At 39.8% G+C, this 16,086-nt stretch overlaps 2 protein-coding genes across 10 annotated transcripts in view; one reads left to right on the top strand and one right to left on the bottom strand.

The window, feature by feature from the left end:
• Positions 1 to 16,086, top strand: part of MAP7 (microtubule associated protein 7) — a 128,422-nt gene that overhangs the window by 72,405 nt on the left and 39,931 nt on the right. For all 9 annotated transcript variants that reach the window (XM_037391638.1, XM_037391643.1, XM_037391642.1 and 6 more), the window contains one exon: positions 8,627 to 8,704. In XM_037391638.1, coding sequence (XP_037247535.1) covers positions 8,627 to 8,704 — 78 coding nt within the window. The remainder of the gene's footprint in view (positions 1 to 8,626; positions 8,705 to 16,086) is intronic.
• LOC119149839 lies at positions 496 to 7,147 on the bottom strand. The gene is made up of 2 exons (XM_037391648.1): positions 7,008 to 7,147; positions 496 to 2,051 (listed from the first exon to the last, which is right to left on the bottom strand). Exon 2 carries the CDS (start codon positions 1,685 to 1,687, stop codon positions 698 to 700), a length of 990 nt encoding a protein of 329 aa, XP_037247545.1. The 5' UTR covers positions 1,688 to 2,051; positions 7,008 to 7,147; the 3' UTR covers positions 496 to 697.

The following is a 16,086-nucleotide window of genomic DNA, read 5'->3' as shown; positions in this document are numbered from 1 at the left end:
GAGTTCAAGAATAATTAAACTGAAGCTAGTCATCACTGAACTCATTCATCCAAGAAATCCTGCCATCCTGATGCAGAAACTCCTGTTAAGAGTATGAAATGCACATCACTGATTTTTCATCTAATTCAAGTAACTATTCAAAATCTGTCTAGTACATCCTCACTTGGGTTTTATTTTTGTGAATATCTTTAACCTCATTTATATGACCCCTAGTAGTATTTTGCTAGTACCTCTTTTTCATAGATATGTAGTCTACACACAAATAGACTGACTTTACATGTTTTTACAAATGGCTTACTTGTGTATTCACAGTGAATAATGGAAAGGATCTGTTGTCTTTTCATATGTACGCTTTCATGGTGACAGTATTCTAGGTGTGGCATATTGAAACATGGACTCTGAGTGCGGATCAAAGGCTCTTTATTAAAATCAAGCAAGCCTTTTATACATTTACAGCGGGCCAACGTATCAGCTCAGAACATGAGCAAATAAAATCCAAATAAAGCTGAAACCAGGACATATGTACTAACACTTAATGAGAACTGGACCTGGGAGAAGCACATAGTTTCAACTTTGAGCCATTTTCTCTCCTCAGAAATTATGAGAAACACAGTAGCTCTTTTACTCTATTGTAGACAGAGCAATTTAGCAACTCCCTTATCTACAAGGCCACAAGTTCTGCTAACAATTCCATATCTTAAACTTCTTGCTCCCATAGCTTCCTTCCAACGACCATAACTATGTCTTTTTCCCAAGGTTGGTTTTTGTTCACTGATGCTGTCGAGCTGGTGCGAGAAATGCCCACATCTCCCCCTTCCTTATATATAAAAAAGGCTTGTATCAATGCTCTATCTGTTAGAGTTTGCACACATTTCAACACACGTGGAATACAGATCAGAAAACATATAAAAATGAATAAGCATCCTACACCTATTTGTAATGAGCTTTTTATCCATGCAGTTAAGTCTAATCTACCAAAAAGATTTCCGAAAATGTTAAAACCATCACTTTGTTCTAGTTTCTGTACTCCTTCTTGCAAGTTTTCAATACTTTTGTGAATAGATTCAGAATGATCAGACATATTCATACAACAAAGCCCATCAAAATCCTGACAACAATGACCTTGCGCTAACAATAAAAAATCTATTGTGGCTCTATTCTGCAGCGTAGCATGCCTTATTGAATCAACATCTAGCAATAGTCCACTCGGGGCCAATGAAGTTGTGTTAGTTTGTTTCGCAAGCCAGCAGCCAAGCTTATTCAAAATGTTTAGCACTTTCACTGTTCCTATTCCTGGAGCCAATATAGACGCTGCTATGATTTTACTAGAGCTCCAAAACTCTAGATTATTCTTACAATCAGTTTGAAAGGCATGTGTAGCACGTTCTTGGCGGCGTAACTTATGAGTTATAATCATGGATGTATTGGGTGTTAACAAAGTTAACCTTCCAATGCTACATGGTACTCCTTTTGCATGGGAGGGAATGCCAGGCCATGCGCGATCTCCACAAATTCGAAATAATCCTGCGGGCAGTTTAAGTGATTGATTGCTAGACTTTGATATGTTGGGAGAAGTATAATTACACCAAGCGCTAGCATTTCTATATGCGGGTATGGTAGCATCTAGCCACTGAATTGTTTTTAGATCATCTTTGCCCATGTAGTTGAAGTATACACAATAATCCATTTTTACAGATCCTAATATGCCCAGTTCCTGTGGTTTAATCCCACCATATGCTAAATATGGAACCCAACCATCCCAACTGTTAACCACATCACCAAAACTCTGAATTATGATCTGTTTATCTCAGGGGATGGGCCAATCATCAACGGGTTGTCCAACCAGACAGGTTGTAAAAGGATTTTCTGGAGAAGCGGTTGATAGACATAATGTGTCCTGTCCCATGTGATTGGCTAAGGTTACCCAAATGTTGGTTTTGGGTTGAGGTGGGATCCATATTGATGCAGTTGTCGTCATGGCACAGACAGTGGTGATGACTGAGATAACGATGGTTTGATCCATCAAGCACGTACCCGTCTTGGGCCAGAACCTGTGGAAACACAAGCATATCCGCTACCCCAAGTTATTAACAGAAAATGTCCTTCCCATTGATTTGTCTGTAAATTTTTTACTATGACTTGGGCTTTCTTATTAGATTCTGAAGTATTATGTAAGCCAAAATGGTGTTGTATAGGAGGTTCATACTCCGTCCAATGATTTAAAAAAGTCAAAACATAACAGGCTTTAGCTATATGCTCTTGTGGGCTTAACCCTAAATTCCCCGTTTTTTGTTTTTGTAACATAGTTTTAAGAGTGCTATTTGTGCATTCGATAATGGCTTGGCCCGTGGGAGAATGTGGAATGCCTGTGATATGCTGAATTCCCCACTGTTGAAAAAATGTCTGTGTCTTAGGCACTATATAGCCTGGGCCATCATCTGTTTTTATAGTTTTTGGAACTCCCAGGGTGACAAAGGCCATAACAAAATGTCAGCAAACATCTTTTGCTTTTTCACCTGAGTGTACTGATGTATAAACACTAGATGAAAAAGTGTCAGTAGAAACATGTACTTATTTGTAGTTGCCAAATTCTGGTATATGAGTAACATCTGCCTGCCAAATTTCAAGTGACGAAAGACCTTGAGGATTAGTTCCAATCGACGGTGCAGGCACAACTTGTTGACAATCGGGACACAACTGTATAATTTGCCTTGCTTTGTCTTGATCAGTTGAAATGTATGTTGCAGTGCTTTTGCATTTTGATGATAAAATTCATGGGATATATGAGCTTGTGCAAAATGATCAGGTAAGACCGTGATACCTGCAAGCCTGTCTGCTTGTGTGTTTCCCTCACTTGTGGGTCCAGGTAGGGAGGTATGTGAGCATGTGTTGTATAAAATATGGATGTGGTCGTCAATCCAGGAGCCACTCGAGCTCCCAGAGAAGAGCAAATAAGGTTTCATGTGAGACTTCCTTCAAAAAGGAGCATTCTAGCCTAGAAACAAGGCCTGCCACATAGGCAGAGTCTGTGATAATGTTTATTGGTGTAGTCCATAATTTGAAAACACAGACTACTGCAGAGAGTTCTTCTACCTGAGGTGTTCCTGTGACGACATGTATGTTACTTTTCCAGTTTCCTTCGCCATCTCTCCAAATTATTACTGCTCAGCCTGTTTTGCCAGACCCATCAGTGAATACTGTGGGGGCATCAGCTATTGGTGTGATAGCTAATTGTGAAGTAGGTAAAAGGGAAAGAGAGTGTAGGGACTGTATAATTTTGTGTCCTGGGAAATGAATACTTACCTGTCCTGTAAAATCCGCTAGAGCACACTGAAAACCAAAAGACTGATGAGTTTAAAAAGTTAGCTGTTTTGTATCAAAAGGCAAATAGATAATGTTAGGTTCAACACCATCTAAGGTTAATAAACGCTCTCTTCTTTTCTGGATAAACATAGCTATCATTTCAATAGCTGCGGTAACTGTTTTTCCAAAATTATGTGGTAAAAACATCCATGCCAGGATAATCAACGGTATATGTCTTGTGGAACCCACGGTGCTAAGAAGCCATAGGGTTGAAAAGTTGAATAAAAAATGAAAAGGCTGACAGGGTGGTCCGTTTTTTGCCTGTGGGTGACTTGACCTGCTAATTTTACAACCACTTTATTGAGGGCAGTTTTTGCAGAGGGGGTAAGCGTTTGAGGAGATGTGAAGTCTGGATCTCCTTCCAATAGTTTAAAGAGGGGATGGAGTTCTTCAGTAGAGATCCCTAAGAGAGGATGGACCCAATTTGTGGTCCCTAACAGTTTTTGTAAATCTTTCAGAGTCTTCATTTCTGTTTGCAAGGTGATACGTTGAGGTTGGATGTTTTGTTCTGATATTTTCCATCCTAAATATTGCCAAGGTGGGGTTTCTTGTATTTTTTCTTCTGCAATTTTTGGTCCTGCTGTTGAGACTGCTTGGACTACTTGCAGTTTCACTTCTTGGGCTGTCTGTTTTGATTCTGCAGCAATTAAGATGTCATCCATATAATGGTAGATTAAAACATTTTCAAAACACTCTTGTATTGGGCTTAAAACTGCTGCTACAAATTGTTGACATGACATAGGACTGTTTTTCATGCCTTGCGGTAACACCTTCTAACGGTATCTTTTATGCAGCTCTGCAGCATTAATAGAAGGTACAGAGAAGGCAAATTGCGGTGCATCTTGTGGAGCAAGAGGTATCGTGAAGAAACAGTTTTTTAGATCAATAACTCTGAGAGTTCATGTTTGTGGTAACATTGTTGGTGAGGGGAGCACAGGTTGTAGTGCTCCTATATCTTCAGTGACCTCATTTATTTTTCTTAGATCATGTAAAGGCCTCCAAGAATTATTTTTCTTCTGAATCACAGACAGGTGTGTTCCACGGGCTAGTTGTGTGCACTATGTGACCAGCTTCTAGTTGTTCATCCACCAGTTTGTGTAGGTGCAGCAGTTTTTCTTTTGGGAGGGGCCACTGATCTACCCACACGGGTTCATTTGTTTTCCAGGTTGATGGTGGGACCTGCTGCAAGATAGTGGCCCCTAGAAAAAATGCATACTTAAATGCATACCCTATTGGCTTAAACAGTCTCTGTCCCATAGGGTAGGAGAGCCAGGCAACACACAGGGCCTGATTAAAGCAGATCTTCCTTCTGGTCCGATAATAGCAACAAGCACTTCACTCTTGTTTGGAGAAGTTTGACCACCAATTCCTGATAAGGAAGCATGAGCTTCTATTAAAGGCCAGTGACTGGGCCATTGTGAAGGAGAAATGACTGTGACATCTGCTCCACTATCAATGATTCCTTGCATAGTAATTCTTGTCTTTCCTGATTGTGAAGTGCAGGACATTTGGGTCGATCCATAGTTAGTTGTTGAGTCCAGTAAATTTCTTGCACCCCTGTAGATCCAAAACAGCCTGAACCCCATGCTACACAGGCGGCATTCAGTGATTCGGGTAGAAAGTGTACCAATTGTGTGTTTTGGCTTCCTGCTGGTATAGTACATGGTGGCATTGGAGTCCACGCCATTATTTTAATTTCTCCTTCATAATCAGCGTCTATGACCCCTGGGAGCACAAAAAGGCCTCTCAATGTTGTACAGACTAGTCCAAGTAACAATGCTGCCTATCCATGACCGAGTGGACCGTACATACCAGTTGGAATAAGCACAACTGATGTCTCTTGAATTATTGTTTCTGCTGAGGTGGCCAGGTCCACTCCACTCACACTGCAGCTCCGTGGGGGGGACATTTGGAGGGGTGATTTGTTGTCATTGCATGACCCCTTGTGGTGCTTCGCTTGGGGTTTCCCAGTAAGGTCAAAGACTGGCCGTCCCTGTCAAATTTTGATCGACATTGATTGGCATAATGACGCCCTTTACGACAGTGTGGGCAGATTCCAGGTGTTCCCCCTTTATTATTTACTTCTACTTTTGGACAGTCCTTTCGTAGATGGCCGTAGTGACCACAAGAAAAGCATTGCCGTGACTTAACTGACAATGCTACAAATGCTTCCACAATCAGAGACAAATTGTCTTGTCTAGACCCAGTATTCATACAAGCATTCAACATATCATCAATGCTAGAATTCCTTACAAGTTGTAATACTTTCTGACAGGCAGGGCTGGCATTTTCAATAGCAAGTTGTTTAAAAACATATTCACGTGCTTTCTCACTATCGGTCTGCTTTTCCAAAACCTCGTTAAGTCAGTCTAAAAATTTCATAAATGGTTCATTTGCTTCTTGTTTAATTTGGACAAAAGACTGCCTCTGTTTACCAGCTTCAGGGACAGTTTTCAAAGCACAGGGTGCCAGTTGTTTAGCTTGCTGCAAACCTGCCTGGCAAATCCTAGCTTGTGCAGCATTGGTGCTGTATCAGCTTGCCCTAGTAATACATCGACATTGACCATTCGCAATGGGTCGCACACTCCCAGCACTGAGTTCTCAGTAGCTTGGATGCCTGCAAGCTCCCCCATTTTTGACTCCCACATAGTGTATTGCTTGTCTGTCATTATCAAGCGAAACAACGTTTTAAAATCATTAGGCGTGAAGGCATGAATATCACAGAGACTCTATTAAATGGGTTGTATAAGGAGCCCTGAGTCCATGGTCCGTCACTGTTTGCCTGATATCTTTGATAAAAGCATACAAGAGAGCTTCCCGTCGTGGGTCTTGGTCAGGTATATACACCACAAGGAAAGCATGCAGCATGCCTGTATCTGCCACTTGCCTTGCTTCCCCTTTTACAGCTGCCCATTTATCATGAGGGTCTGGAGCAGGGGTCCTCAAACTACGGCCCACGGGCTGGATACAGCCCCCCAAGGTCCTCAATCCGCCCCCTGGTATTTACAGACACACCACCCTCCCCAGCCCCCCCACCCCCGCCGGGGTTGGGGGGGGGAAACCAAGCAGCCGCAGATGGCTGCCTGCCACTGCATCCACGCGCCGGCCCCTGGTTAAACAGTTTGAGGAGCCCTGATCTGGAGGATATAAATCAGGCTCCTTCTCTGAATCAATAAGCCCTGGGTCAAAAGGGTTATCCAGGTCATCATTATCAGGTGACAGAGCCACAAGAGCAGTAACAGCAGGTTTAGTTTGTGGGTTTATGGCAGGGTCTGCCAAAGGGGGGGTGTGGGGTGGTGGTAGTGAAGGAGCCAAAGATGTTGCTTCTGCTTCCTTTGCTTGTGAGCCAACATGAGCTTTTAAAGTTTCAAAAATAATCCACCAAGGACTCAACAAAGTAGCTGCTACCTTATCATTTTTTGTAGCACAGTCCCATAGATGGATGCCTATTTTGTCCCAAATCTCCGGAGTATAAATGTTAGTGGTATTAACGGATGGGTCAGCTTTTGATGCCCATAGAAGAGCACGTTTCAGTTCTTCCTCATCTACATTCTTCCCATGCTTCTTAAGAATGTTAGTAAAAACTTGTAAACCAGTTCTTTGCTCTTTTGTTAAAGCAGTCCCCATAGTTCTGAGCTGCTTACCTTCATCCCGCGATAGGCAGTTGACGTGCTAGATGCGCTTCCTTTCAGCATGTAGCCCCGTAGTTCGGCTGAGCTATGCCGCCGGGTTGACAGCTAGTTGATTGCGGGCCTCGCTTTGGGCACCATTTGTGGTGTATTGAAACACGGATTCCGAGTGTGGATCGAGGGCTCTATTAAAATCAAGCAAGCCTTTTATACCTTTACAGCGGGCAGATGTATCAGCTTGTAACTGTGCTCAGTGATTTTTCCACTGTAGCTTTTTCTCTATTGCAGACACAGCAACTTAGCAACTCCCTTATCTACAAGGCCACAAGTTCTGCTAACAACTCTGTATCTTAAACTTTCACTTCTCGCTCCCATGGCTTCCTTCCAACGAGCATAACTGTGTCTTTTTCCCCAAGGTCAGTTTTCACTCACTGATGCTGTCAAGCTGGTGCGAGAAATACCCACATCTAGGTAGTTCTTTATCTTAAAATACTTAAAAACTGAGTTCCCCTCAATACTAAGATAAATCAGACCATTTCTTTATACCCAGAAATCTTTTTGATTTTTCTGTGAGGTTTTTTGTTTACTTGTTTTATTCAAAGCAGACTTTTTCAGTGCTAGTTAAAAAAAGCACAAAATTAACAGCTTTCCAGGTTTAACAGAACAGGCTAAGGATGAGTAGGAAATTAGTTTTGGCAACATGCTGAGATGAATTGGTAACTTGTATTTTGTTCCCTTTTTCTCTGGAAAAACTCCATTGCTGAGGCTGGAGGTAGAATGCTAGCTGTTAAGCATTTTGTCGTCTTCTAGAGAACTCACAGACCAGGTCGTGTTTTTCTAAAAAAGCCTGAATTTTTATAGTCAAGCCTGGGCTCTGACACAAATTTTTTGGGCCAATTGCAGATATTTTTGATAAAATCACGTAGCTAACTTTCAATCTACAAGAATAGTTGAAGAAACTATCATATTAATTTACTGGTATTATATTAGTCCATGCATGTGATGCTCTGTCTTAATGGATTTGCCAGAGCTTTTAACACATGTGCACTCAAACATCTGTGGAGATCAATGTCATACTATCTTCAGAAGATCGATCTGAACTGCTACAGTGTTTTGAATCAACCTGTTTTGCTTGGGTACTGAGCTGCTTCAGTCTCATGTAATAAGGCTTATTGGTTTTCAAAGGCAATACTAGTGGGAAGAGTACTAGCACTGTAGTAGAAATTTCTGTGGATGCGTTTTGGGGAAAGGATATGGAATAATAATAGACAGTATTTTGTCAGAATGCTCTCACTCTCAAGCAATCAAGTTGTTACAGGCTTAGAAACAAAATAAAACTTGCTGGGTTTTCACAGGCAGTAGTGTTGCTTGGAATTCAGAGATAGAACTTAATCCGTTGTTTGGGAGTGTTTTACAACTGGATAATTAGAATACATTCATATGTTTTTAACTGTCATTCCCCTGCCCACCCCCCCACCCCCCTCCCAAGTTGGATTTCTGGAAACGGGATCTATTTTGAAAGAATAACTAGATTTGTTTAATGGTCATTCCCCTAAAAAAACACCATACCCCGTTTATGGTACTATTTGATTTTATGCTATATGACTAATATTTCCCCCTCCCTCTATTTGTAGATCATCCAACAATACTAAAGGTTGATGATAGGCAACGGCTTGCTAGAGAACGGAGAGAAGAACGAGAAAAACAGCTAGGTAAGGCCTATTCTATGTTAAATTTTTTTTTTGTTTTCATTCATGGACTATCATCTGCATTCAGTGTTTTTGCCAATTTGTTTTCAGGAGCATTCAGCGAACTGATTGTGCTAGATATGCTGTCACATCTTTAAAGTAAATCTTTTAATTCGTGCACATCTTGGGATTCATCATCTTTTACATACCTATTACTTTTGTGAGTCTGAATGAAAAATGGGTTGATTTCTGAAACCCTGTAAGGAAGCTTCACTGATGAAAATGGAATTTTGAAGATATAGAATATTTTACCAATTAAGATTAGACTACTTGATATGTTGAATGTCCTTTATTGCCGTAAAATAGAATAGCAGAACATGTTGCCAATGTATGGTTTGAATTTTTCTGTATAAACTTGGGGTTCCTTACGTAAAACCCTTAGCAGGTGTCAAGTAGATGTGCTCAATGTCTTACAAAATATCACATGGGCATGAGCATGTATAACAAACACTGTTCAGGTGAATAGTGAAGGTTACTTAACAAGCAGCTAGTGATGGGCACTATAGAGTGTGGCGGTGAGATAATTATAGAACAATGTGAAGCCAAATTGATGGCTTTTTGGAAAATGTATGTTTGGCTGCCACAACATTCTTTGGCAGTTGGGAGGTTGGGAAACACAAGTATTTCCTCTTATTTTTTTACCTGTTCATTGTGATTTTTTTGGATGCTGCATTGTTCTTATGGCTGGAGAACCAGAAGTTCTTTATTTCCATTTCCTAGCTTCCATAAGTTTATAGAACTATATCATGACTCCAACTAGACTTATGCTGCTTTTTCTAACCCAGAGAGCCATGAATTATTGCCATCTAGGTCTTAATAGGATTAATATCCTTTCTTCTTTACAGTACCTTATAACATTGTACTAGCCATGCCTGAATCACCAGGGTTTTTTTTAAGGGGTAAAGGAAAGCTTTGGGTTTGGCTTGTTCAAAGGGATAACATGACAGGATGTTCTCCAGTCCCTAAAAAGTTGCTCCTGGAGTTGGAGTTGATTGTATGCATGGCCTTGATTTCTTCGGGTTCTAGAGCAAATGGAGGTTACTGGCCCATTTTAATTACTTTGTCATAATTACACCTTTGTGTCTTGGATTTATTGTTTTTTCAGGTTCAGTCCTTGTGTAGTAACAATGCTTTACTCAAGTGCAGAGTCTTTAAGTCTTCCTGAATTTTGATTTTTCTAGCTGTTGATAAATGAATGTCTGTTACTGGAAGGACATGACTTCTGTTGAGAAAAGTGTAATTTTTTTATGACCTATTTTTAAAGTGACATCAAACCATAGGGTTTTTTTTTCTAAGTTGACAAGGAATCCTTCATTCCTAAATGGAGGAGTTCTGCACATCCCCGTGATGTATGAGTGTATTGTGTGTTCTTGCATGAAGTATTATTTTGAACTAACAAGAAAATTGAAAGTCGCATTGTACTTTCATTTCTATATTTGTCTGCTAACATTATGATTTAGGAGCTGTCTCTTGAGATTTGTGTTCCAGTACAGCAAGGCAATTATTTTTACAATGCATGCAAGCTTCATGTTATTTTTAGTGCAGAACCTAGATAATCAGTCACTCATGTCATGTGAACCATAGCAAAACCCATGCCTAAGCTGTCTATCTTAAACATCAAGTTGTATAATGTTGTTACATAAATGTGTCTTGCTGAAAATTAGAGTTGGATTTTGTTAATACTGGAATGTCAGCCATGTGACAGTAAAGCAACTAAAGGAAGGATTGTTTTTCTTTTTTTTTTTTTTTTAATAGAATTAAGCTGGATTTAAACTTATTTCCTCTCCTTTTGATTCAGGGGATCTGTCAAGTTTAGCAAAGGCTTCTTTTTAAGCAGAAGTTGAGAATTGCAGTGATACCTCAAGTGAAGTTATTCCCTGCTCCCAGAAAAAAGACAGTGTTCTGTAAATGTAGAGCTGGTAGTAATCTTTAGCAATTTCATTTTGTACTTTCAGCAGCTTGAAATGCAGGAGGTCACATACATCTTTTAATGAAATTTGTTTGACCCATCTGTGAGATCATGCAAAGTACCAGTTTAGTAACAATTATGTTTATTGGGCAATATTCTGCTATTACAGGAGGGTTGATTTGAGATTATTTTTTTCCCCAGTTTTGTTTACTCTCAAGCTTTAATTTTTTTCCAGGTTCCACTGTGCTGTGATAGATGTGGCTTTCAGTGCGGTATAATGGGTCGGTCGGTATGTGCTTGGCACTCTTGAGGATTTGCTTGCACCTGGCAGTGGTATTTTAGCAGCTTTATTCTACTTAGCACACTTGGGTGTCTACCTCTTCTCTTTTCAATGAGACTTTAGGGAATGGGAAATATGAGTGCATATTGTCTCGGTATCTGCTGTTTCTTGAGGATTATGTTATGCTGCCTAATTGAAAAGAATAAAAAGACTTCTACAAAAATGCCCCTTTCACCTTTATATATTCATGTCTAGTTTTGGAACTTTCTTTAGAAAACATAGAAGGCACACAGAGACACATATGTTATCTTGGCTGTTCATCCCATCAAAAAGAAAGGATTTTTTTTTAGTTCCTTCACTGTAGGAAAGGCTTTGCTTTTGAAACGCCATCCCAACCCTTCTGAAAGATGAATTTTTGGCTTTTTTCTGTGCAACTCATGTTTTCCATAAGTTGTGCTGATTTGGGGGTTTTAGCTTTCTTAGACTTGCCTTTTCATGTGGGCAAAGATAAAGGAATTACTTGGCAGCCATGCTTCAAGGTTTTTATTCCTCTGACCATTTGGTAATGTGTGTATTACTTGTTGATATGCACATTCAGACCTTTAAAGGATTATTAGGGTAATCTTTGCTTGATTCTATAAATAATGCTTTTCAGTGTGTCACTTGCTCATTGGTTTTTGTTTCGCGCTGTTTCTGCTAGTGCTCTTCCCACAGTGCCTTTACATGAAGCGATCATCTGTCCTTTAAAATACAAGTGTCAGATACCTCTGCATGAGACCAACTCTCTTGGGTCATGCAAGACAAGGATCCCAAGAGAGGCAGTGGTAGGTGAGGGTGATAGCTGTCAGATGGGGCTGTTCTCAGAGGACAGGGTGAAGGGAGCTGTCACACTTCTCCTGGCTCCAGCCTGGCACTATGGCTCCTTTGCATGCACCAGGCTGACTGGCACTGGAGGCTGTGTGAGACACACGTGTCAGAACTGAGTTGTTTAGGAAGGCAGACATGGTAGATAGTCTGGTCAAACTGGAAAAGTCTAATAAAAGCTACTGCTTTTTCAGGACAGGCCTTCACCCTTAACTCTGCTGTACTGATTGTATCTGTACTGGAAAACTGAACAGTACTGCAGAGCATTCCCTAGGGGTGAAACTAAACTGGTCTTGCCTTTAAACTGTTATAATGGATCCTGGCAGGGTTTTGACACCAGCTGACTAGCTGTCTCCTTGCTGATTCCCAGACAAGGTTTGGGAATTGGCAGGCAAGGCCCATGAGCTTTTTCTCATGCATTGATAGAATACTGTCACCACTCTGGAGGGCAGTTTAGTAGTACAGGTGAAAGTTGTTCCATGCCAGTTGGTCTCTGAGCATGTTCCATTTATTAGCATAAACCTGGTTTCTCCGTAACTGGCATGAAAAATCAAAATGTGTTTTTCAACAGGGAAATTTATTGGGATTTTAAAATAGGTAACATTCTGATAGCCTTAGGGAGTGGCCTAGCAAAGTGGTAGAGTTGAGGATTTCTTCGTTTTACTTTGCAGTGTTTGAGTCCCATATTCTTGAGAAAATCATTTTAAGTCTTACATCTGTGCATGTTTTATCTACACTAATCCTGCTTGAAGACTGACCTTTTTTTAATCACAATTATGATCCTGACAAGGACACATGGCTCATTTAGTTTCTGGCATTGAGGACAAAAGATGGTAATCCTGCCATCTGACTTAACACATCTCCTTAAATGAAAAGTTATTAATCTTAGGTTTTAGAATATGTCTACATTTCAGGTTGGCTAAATCCATTAACTTCTTAATATTTACACTGCATAAGCATTAAAATAATATTTTAAAGATCACCTTGATACGTATTCCTCCCTCATTTGAAAGCAATCATTGGCAAAATATCACACTAATAAAAATTACTCATTTTTTCTGTTACTGAATTCCTTCTGGCTTATTCTATTCTCTGGCAGTTGGGGACAGAACTTTATCCAACATTTCCACAGTCAGAAACCCCACTGAAACTGGGAATCAGCGACCTTAGCATATGAATAGTTTTGGGATGTCCTCAGAGGACTTGAGTGTCAGAAGGGTTTATAGGAAAAGAAAAGAATTTTTAAGGAAGATTAGTTTAAAAAGTTCTGTGCTGAATGTCCCTCAGAGCATGGCTACTGGGGAAAGGTTAGCTTAGAGATTCTAATGTTAACTTCAGCTTTAATTACAACTCTGAAGTTCACTTTCTAATTCAGTCAGCCAGCCATTTCTGTGGAACATCCCCATTTTTAGGTATGGTTAAAGCATCACTGATCCATTTTTCTACTAATGCAGTGAGGAGGAAATCACAGTCTCAGACAGTACAGAGCTGGCAGTGAGGAAAGGTGAAACGGCGGTCAGAGGAGAGAGCTATTGCTGAGGTCAGTGCTGTAAAATCAGAAGAGGGAGAGGCTGAAAAGATTGACAAAGGCTTAATAGGATCTTTACTCAGGTAAGCTGTCCATCCAGGGTGGATGCAAAAAGCAGACTAAGGAAGTGTGGTGCTAGACTGATCTGCCTTCATATAGGCAGTAAACCAGAATGGAAAGGACTAAAATGAAGAGACAGCAGAAGAGACAGCAAAAGAGGAGCTGAGGGGACATCCCTTGCTTCACATGGATGAACAGAAAATAGAGGCTTTGACACTTGATGCATGCTCCACCTTCCCTCACAGCCTAAAACCCTTGCAAAGAATGGTACTCTGTGTGTGTGCATGACTGTGGAAATTTAGCTTCTTTCCCCAAAAGAAACATGCATGGTTTGCAGTTAACATCTCCCGCATTAAATCAGTTAATTCTAGTGTAAAATTGATTGGCTTCAAGTCTTGTGTGTGCCTTAATAATGGAATGTTTCTTGATTGGCCTTGGTATTTTGGTGTTACTCACTTCAGAGGGGCCAGAAATATAGCCTTAGTTATGTTGCTTTGTAATGTAATCCAGCATTACTAGTTTGCTAACAAACAGAAGGTATTAACAGCATGTCCCAGGTTCACTTTCTACTCTTGTTTTTATGCTCTCATTTTGTGTCTTTATATCACATGACTGTTCAAATTCATAGATTGTACTAAGTAATGAGGTAGAGCACAGATCAGGCTGTGACTTATCTTTGTATCTTCCAGCTTTAATGTAAATGTTCTTATGCCATTTAAGCTTTCAGCATGCAGGTACTGTTTGCACAGTGACCAAGCTTTCTTCGACTTTCATGCACGTTGTCAGTCAATATGTGGAATTACAAGGGAGAGAAGTATTGTGAAGTTGTTAAGTCCCAGCCCCAAGAAAAAGCCTTTTTGTTGGACCGTACCTGTAGTGGAGTCCAGAATTGGCTCAGCACCAGGCATAGCTCTTAGCTTAGTTTCTGGAGGAGCCATCATAAAAGTGGGTATTTCCCCTTCCCGCATCCTGCAAATCAGCCACTCTTTCAAGTTGATTGGACCTTTTAGAGGTGTCTTCTGTTTCCTCTAGGCTCATCTTCTGATTCCTTCTGTTAGCAAGGCATCTGATGTATGTGTCTGTATGAACCATACTTTGCTGTGCTTTCAGAAGCACACCTGTGTTTTGAATAGGGTTTAATACCCCTAATTTTTACCTCGGAGTAGGCTTTTTTAACCCTTGAGTAAACTTTGATTTTTAACTCTAGAATATAATTTGTTAATTTCTGTCTGGTGACAGGAATTTTACAGGAAAAAAAGTTCCTGTAAATTCATGAATAGGGACATGAGAATGAAATAAAAAGATGTTACTTTAAACTTTTTATTTTCCTGAAGATACCATCATATATCTAAGGATGCTAACTTATGTCACTGTATATGTATACCTTATAGATGGCAAAAACTGAGCCCTTAAGTTCATGCAATAACGTAGTGTATATAGGAAGCAGTAGACAAAGCAGATATTCTCCTTTGAGTGTCTCTAATAAGAGAAAACGTAGGCATTGATATTGTAAAAAAAACCCCAAAACATTAAAATTTAAAAGCAGGAAAGACTATTTCCCCATCTGAAGAAAAAGTTAAATTAATGGAAATAAATATTACACTTTGTCTCAGAAAACAGATATATCACAAATCATGCTTTTATATACTAGTTAAATACTTGATCCAAGCATAAAATTAGTAGCTTCCTCATGCTAACAGATGGGTGTGTATTTTCTGTTGCCTTTTGCTTGTAACTTAAAGATGATAGAAAAAGATAGCTTTTATATTTGTTTGAAATGAGATCTATTTATTTTGTTATAATTTATTCCAGCCTAACACTTCCTTTTGCCTTGGTTAATCTGTCACTAATGTATGTTTCTGTTGTTGAGTTGTCTCCTTATCACAAAAGTATGATTTTGTCATCTCTGAGGAGCAGAAAGCTGAAGATTAGTGTTCTATCCAGAGGTTCAACATTCTGATTTTCTTCCCAGCAGGGAGAATGTATGTGAAAGTTAACTCTTTTACATACCAAAACAAACATATTTTCAGCCTTTCTCTTCCTGAATTTAATCTTGAAAGTTCAAATATACTATTTGCATTACTCTTTGTAAACGACATGACAGGGTGAAGCCTGTGGAAGTCGCCACAAATAATGCCCCAAGAAGGTCTAACCGTTTATATTAATGCCAGAAGCAGCAAACTATCTCTATGTCTTTTATAGGCAAATTAATATTGCAGTGACATCAGATACGGAAGTTGTTGGATATTTATTCTCTGCTTTTCTTAATTTCTCATATCCTTCAGAAAGTGCTTTATTTTCCGTAAAGAACCAAAGAGCCTTTTCATGCCAGGTTGCTATTGTAATTAGATTCCAGGCACAAAAGATCCAGTTGATCTCAGGATCTGTGGAAGTCTTCTGGCTCGCAGCAGAAGTGTCTTGTCTTGATATGATCATTAGAGTCTGCGCGTAAGTGACTGCTGAGTAAAAGCCAACATGCTGCAGCTAGATGAATTTCATGAGATATGTGCTACCAAGCTCCTTATTTGCTCTTAGCGTTTTCATAGATAATGGATGTTTTAAAACTTCTCAAAATTATTTGGTTGAACTCTAGTTTCAAGCAACTACACTGTTTGGGTTACTTGGTGTGTTCAGGGTCTATGTAACAGGGAGTGTGCAGTGTTTGGTTTTTGTTTGTTTGTTTGTTTTAATTCATTTGTATAGCA

Source organism: Falco rusticolus, chromosome 6, assembly GCF_015220075.1.
Source record: "Falco rusticolus isolate bFalRus1 chromosome 6, bFalRus1.pri, whole genome shotgun sequence".
In the NCBI taxonomy this organism is placed as follows: Eukaryota; Metazoa; Chordata; class Aves; order Falconiformes; family Falconidae; genus Falco; species Falco rusticolus.
The sequence above is the reverse complement of the archived record's forward strand: the minus strand, read 5'-3'. Positions and strand labels throughout refer to the sequence as shown.